The sequence below is a fragment of the Astatotilapia calliptera genome, chromosome 10 (genome assembly GCF_964374335.1).
Source record: "Astatotilapia calliptera chromosome 10, fAstCal68.1, whole genome shotgun sequence".
Taxonomy (NCBI): domain Eukaryota; kingdom Metazoa; phylum Chordata; class Actinopteri; order Cichliformes; family Cichlidae; genus Astatotilapia; species Astatotilapia calliptera.
This window is the reverse complement of record NC_137431.1, coordinates 28,623,247-28,629,558: the sequence shown is the minus strand read 5'-3', so window position 1 is coordinate 28,629,558 and position 6,312 is coordinate 28,623,247. Positions and strand designations below refer to the sequence as shown.

The following is a 6,312-nucleotide window of genomic DNA, read 5'->3' as shown; positions in this document are numbered from 1 at the left end:
TTTCCCACAGGGGCCGTTTTAGTCAACCTGATTTTATATTCCTCTATTTAAATTAATGAGAAACTCTTTATATTGAGCTGTATTAAACAGTGTCAAATAATCAGGCGCGCTAGTAATGTAAGCCAAAAGCTCAGACTCCAGAGCGGTTAGCTCAACATGCTAACTTTTTTTCAGTGGCAGAAACAATCATCGATACTAATTTGGTTATCTAGATTCTAGGACACAAAAGGTAAGCCCACCTGCTGTTCAAACCTTCTGTTTGTCTTAGGAAGCCAGTCAGAAGACAGTTGGCTTAAATGGGATGAAGCTAAAACGGCATATGAGATGTTTTAACAGAGTAACTACAACAACAACTAAACTGTGGAGCTGAAAATGAGCCAAATAGGACCACATTATAAAAACTTGCACTTAACTAATTTACAGTTAATGAGCATTAACTGAGTAGAATATACATTGTTAAGAAGCGCTAAAATATTATGGAGAAAATTTTGTTTCAGAAGTGTCACAGGTGTATGGTATGATTTTGAGTGCTTATAATTGCCTGTTACATTTCACAAACAACCATTTTAACACATTTGATTATTTAAAATGTGTATGTTAGAACCTGAATAAATACTGATAATGTATGCACACATTTTTAAATTAAACATCACAAATAAGATCATTTTTGCATTCAAATAGCTTTCTGTAAAAAGCTCAATCTTTGAGTATACCTATTTGTATTTGTAAGAGATTACTTTTAATTAAAATGTTGCAATTTATACATGATTGTAAGGATATAGCTTACAAGTAAATATCAGAATGAAAGTTAATTTACAGCTGGTACTTGGATGTCTTTGATCATGCAGGAAAAATTCTCTGGCATCTAAAATCTCATGTTGCAACCACACAGGACTCTTTGGAAAATGTTATTTATTATTTCTACAACATAAGATATGTGGTCATATGGATGAAATAATTTCTGCTTCATAAACATCATCCAGAACAAACATAACTCTGTTATGATTTACAAATTAATACTAAATTCATATATTAAAAAAGGAAGAGACAAATACGAATCATTTACCAGCTACAGTACACATGGAGACACTGAAAAAAAATCCCTACTGGATACAAAGAGTGCTTGAACTTTGTGGCACACACATGGGATGCTAACGATGAAGTAAAAGCAACATTACTCGTATTTCCTCCACATCAGTGCTATGTTCAAGTCCAGATAGTGTTCACAGGTTTGGAGATTGTTCCTGATGTGGTTGAGGTTGACTGTGAAAATTGGCAAAGTGTAACAAATCGATCAAATCAAAGAAGAAGAAAAAAGGAACACATCTGAAATGTACAATTTTTTTTTTTTTAAATGTCATAACGTTGATTTAATAACCTTGGGACAACTGTAAGCATAAATAAGAACACTACCTACAAGTTAAATAAACAAAAAGAACCAGACGACTAATGTTATGGGGAGATGTTGCTTCAGATAGCCATAGTTAAAAGTCAGGGATGAATGAAGCATCACAGAATCTCTTGGGATTATAAAGATTTGGGTACAATAACGGCACAAATTAATCCATTAATTCAAAAATAATGCAGCATCATTTTGACTTGACCTGCAGTCAGTCCGGTGGGGTTCCAAAGGTTCAAGTAGAGTCATCATTGATATTTATTAGTCCTTTATTTATCTAAAAAAAATCTCATTGAGATTAAAAATCTCATTTCCGAGAGAGACCTGGCAAGTATTAAGTCTACAAACTTGTGAGTTGTGTAAATATCAGATTTCTAATGTTATTAGTCTGCCTAAAAACATATTTTTGTGATGAGGTTAGTGGCATTTTCTTTTGAGCCAACACAGACGCTCTGAGGCGGAACACCTTTTCAAATTTTGAATATGCAGATAAAAAAAGTAGCTCCAGAGAAAATTCTGCTCAGAAAAGGTTTGGAAACGCCCCTAACGTCATCAGAAAAATATTGTCATGACCAAACTAGAGATGCAGAGGTAAAATTTGGCAGTTTTTCTGTGAGAAATATCATTATTGTAGTATTATTGAAGGGTCTGTACCTTACAATATAAAGCGATTTGAGGTGAGAGTTGTTTATCTAAATGAACTGAAGTGAATTTAGGAAGTATATTACGATCCTTGAATTTTTCAATGGAAAACAGACGGTGAGACTGGGAAATTTTCTTATATTGGATCATTTTTTAAATGTCTGTGAAGGTTCTCAGTCATCCAGGTCATTGTAGTTTGAGGAGCTTGGAAAGAAAAGCATCTGGAGAAACTTAAAGTCCAGATGCTTTTCTTTCCAAGCTCCTTAGATCAGTTTCTAAAGAATGAGTCTAAATTGTATAAATGGGAGTTTGTTCATGCCTTTAGGATTCTAGTTGAACTTTTATGCCATTTTATATTCTTAATGAATTATAATCAAGAATATGATCTATAAAGTAGAAGCAATTCAAAGATCTGAAAAATAAAAACTGTTGATTTGACACAAGAAGTGTGCACGCATAAATCTCGTGCATACCTCTCTGCGTAAATATCACCAGGTCCAACATAGCAAGATTTCTTTGAGACTTTATGGAAAAGTGACCAGGATGCTTCTTCAGATTTGAAACCGGCATGTTAAGATGGAGATTAATAGGACAGAAAATGATCTAACTGCTATTTCTTTTCTAACAGAAACACTAAAAATGACTGGCTCCAGATTTTTAATGTAGTGTTTTAAGGATCGGTTCATCGATGACGCCAAACAAGACATTTAACTGTGCTCCCCTAACACAGTCAAACAAGAACAGTTGCATTCATCACTTTCAGCCTATGTAGGACCAAGTTCCTACTTAGTGACACTTTATAAATACAGGCCCAGCTGTTTCAGTGCAGATGTTAATAGTATAAAAATCTTTTTGCACACTTCAGTCAAGACATGTGAAAAGTGGTTTCATTGAAAGTTGAACGTGTCACACTTTACAGCACAGAGAATAAACGTCACTGCTAATCACTGCAATTACACAAAGTCCAGCTTCAGGAAAAAGTCATTTAAAGGCAGCGGGTGAGTTTTAAGACAGGACCGATGTTATAGTGTGAAAACATTAGAGCGTCACAGTCAGCCATTAGCGCGTTTTTTACATTCTGCCGTGTGGGTGTTTGTGTCCAGCTTCGATCAAATGGGATCAATGACTTTCCAGCCTTCTGCTCACTTGCTGTTGCCCCGGGACGTTCGCTGTTTGGTCATCGTCGTCAGCATCTGGCTGATGTAAGAGGTCAGGAGGTCGTCCATTTTGTAGCCCTGATGGATGAGAATACATTAATGATTGCTTTGTGGGATGTGCGGCTCTTTTCACTGTATAAGGATCTATTATTATTCACACAAGATCACTGATTTGATTTTCTCATAAGTTTTCCTGTGACGTTAGAACTGTTACTTCACCCCTTTTCTCTGAGCTGTAATCAAGTTTGAAGTTAAAAAGAGAGCACAGGTAACCATGCAAAATTGTTTCAGACACCACACTCAAAAAAAACTTGATTACACATGAAATAAATGACTGATTCAAATGTGAACGCAAAGATTTTGCTTCCTGCAGAGCGTAATCTTGTTGGTGGAACACATGATAAACGAGAGAGTCTACAGAAAAGACTGACAATTAAATCTGCTGGCACGCTGCTTTCACTGCTCAGGCTGTGCATAATCACATTAAAAGCAGCTTTGTTTGGAAAGCTAAATGCTCACACTCTTTGTTTCATGTTACAAAAACTTAAGAGCTCACCAGGGACGTTTCACACAGCAGCTTGCTGCCTCGCACCAGGTTTCCAATGGTGATGTGAAAGTACGTGTTGCCGCTGCTCCAGTTGGAGATCTTGGTGAAAGGGTGAGTGATGAGGATGTCCTACAGGAAATTTTGATAAGCCGGATAAGAGAATAATGCAGTGCTAAACTTCACATACAAACAAATATTTGCAGGTTTAAATCAAAAACTAATTGCGAAAAAAAAGTGCTTTGAGTGCTCAGATATTTAATTCAAAGGAACAGCTGCCTCAACGTGCTTTATATTGTAAGGTAAATACAATACAATAATACAGAGAGAAACTACAGTAATAGAAAAAGGCACCAACAATCAGAAAAGCCCCTATGAGCAAGGACTTGGTAACAGTGGGAAGGAAAACCTCTGTTTTAACAGGAAGAAACCTCTGGAGGAAAACAGGCTCAGGGAGGTGCATCTATCTGCTGTGACCAGTTGGGAGTGAGGGGAGGGAACAGAGTAGCAAAGCACTCTATCAATACAGATCGATTTAAATATCAAAGATAAACGTGTTCCACCTTAGACTTGGGATCAATCAGACTGACTCCATGTTTGTTGATTGCTATCAGGAGGGTTTCTGGGTAATTAGGATCAGTTGTTTGCTGCAGAAAAAGCAAAACAGAAAAACCAAAAATGCAAAGTTTGTCCCAGTGTTGTGCAGCTTTTTTAAAAGTGAAAGTAGATAAAATAGAGCAGGAAACAGTGAATGCAGAAGTTCCAAGCTTTCATAAACTAACGAGTCTCTAGCGTCTTTACCTTGACTTCGAAGAAGGCCGAACCAAACGTGGGCCACTTGTAAATGATTTTGAGGAAGGAGAGTTTGGCTTCTTCCCGAGTCTTCCCTGAGTGCTTGTTGAACAGTGACACGATCGACTGAGACACAAAACAACAGGAAGATGAAACACTCATTCACTCTTTTTGCACACAGACTTGTAAGTGATTACCTGTAAACGTAGCAAGCAGCTGTGGGATATGTTTTGGATTTTAATGTTTTCGAACTCCCAGAGAGCTCTGAAAACAATAAAGCCTCTTTTTGGGGTTTGGGATGACGTCAGAGAGACAAGCTGACGTGCTGCTACAGATTTAAATCTCTGCATATCGCCTGGTGATTGTCTCGAGTTCTTTTTAATCAGTACAATCAGCACACAACTTTTAGTTTGTTTCAGTTTGATAGATCATTTTAACTCATTTGAAACTTAAGTACCTACGACTGATTAAGGAACGTGTATTTAGCAGCATGGCTCAGGCCGAGACTCCTTTTTCAGGCCTCTAAAAATAACATTTTTCTGAATCCGGTGCTTCAAAGGATCCTATAAAAACACACGAGGTCGGCTCTTTTGCAATAAAAGCTCCTGCATAAAACATCTGAGTCACCTAGAAGTTTTAATGTGCGATTAAAAGTTTTTGTCTCACTAGATTTCCACGACAAGTTCAATGTAACTTTAGTGTTTTTTACTTGTTGGTTAAAACTTTAACTGCCTAGCATAGGAGCCAAAAAGCACCAATCGCCAGACCTTATTTCTGGATTTTTGAACGAAAGCATGAAAACATCTTAAATATGTAACTAGAGAAAGAACTGTGATCACCGAGGAAAGGTTATGAATGAATGAACACCCGAGGATTAAATCCAAATCTGATGTTTTGAATTCTGCATCTGTGGCAACAAACTGAAGAGGAAATTATTTTTGAACATAGTCATCATTAGCCTGAGGCCATTCCTGCATCCAGACATTCAGTTTTTTACCATTTTTAAATCTGCGCGTGCTCACCCGCTTCCAGTCGTCGGGCGACAAATGTCTGATCTGGTCCTGGGGGACGAGCTCCTTCAGGATCTTGGAAATATTGTGGAAGTGGGATTTATCCTCCTCAAACTTCACCCTGTAGATCAGCGCTGCCAGCTGGTGCACCTCCTCCTTTGAGCACTTGTGGTAGCCACGCAGATACTTCGGCAGCTCCTGCAGAAAAAGACAACAGCTGGTAAGAAACCGATACCACACACAGATTTTCTTTTTTGAAGCTTTGCACAGCTGGAGGGAAGATAGAGACAGAGAGCATGATTCAGAGTTTAGTCTACACCATCCATTCTACATCAGGCAAGTTTAAAATGTTTTATCTCAACATTTAATCAAGTAAGAGTAACCAGATATACTGATACTGCAGAGGGACTAACCTGGTAGTAGTGGAAGATGGAATCAGCCATGGAGTCCTTTCCAGGAAGTGTATTAGTCCACAGCTTCTTCATGAAGAACACCTGGTAGGTCAGAGAAGGCACTACACCTGCACACAGCACAAAGGTGAAAAGACAAACTGGTAAAGAAAGAAGAATCAGCGAGAAGATCAAAGCTAATCTGAGCTTCAATCTGAATCTGATCTGATGGGCTTTACCATCTTTTACATGTCTGGCTTTCTTGATCCAGTCAGTCAGGTGCCTCACAAAGTCAAAGAAGAAGTCGCCGTCAGGCACGCTGATGACCTGGAAGTAAGTGAAGGATTTAATTGTGTAAAGAAGATCCATGTTGAATGGC

At 37.9% G+C, this 6,312-nt stretch overlaps 1 protein-coding gene across 4 annotated transcripts in view; it reads right to left on the bottom strand.

Moving 5' to 3' along the window:
* Nucleotides 1-895: 895 nt before the first annotated feature.
* Nucleotides 896-6,312, bottom strand: part of myo7ab (myosin VIIAb) — a 65,118-nt gene continuing 59,701 nt past the window's right edge. For all 4 annotated transcript variants that reach the window (XM_080307600.1, XM_080307599.1, XM_026182793.2 and 1 more), the window contains 7 exons: nucleotides 6,173-6,260; nucleotides 5,958-6,064; nucleotides 5,557-5,742; nucleotides 4,544-4,660; nucleotides 4,306-4,389; nucleotides 3,755-3,874; nucleotides 896-3,276 (listed from right to left, as the gene is read on the bottom strand). In XM_080307600.1, coding sequence (XP_080163726.1) covers nucleotides 3,184-3,276; nucleotides 3,755-3,874; nucleotides 4,306-4,389; nucleotides 4,544-4,660; nucleotides 5,557-5,742; nucleotides 5,958-6,064; nucleotides 6,173-6,260 — 795 coding nt within the window. In that variant the 3' untranslated portion in view covers nucleotides 896-3,183. The remainder of the gene's footprint in view (nucleotides 3,277-3,754; nucleotides 3,875-4,305; nucleotides 4,390-4,543; nucleotides 4,661-5,556; nucleotides 5,743-5,957; nucleotides 6,065-6,172; nucleotides 6,261-6,312) is intronic.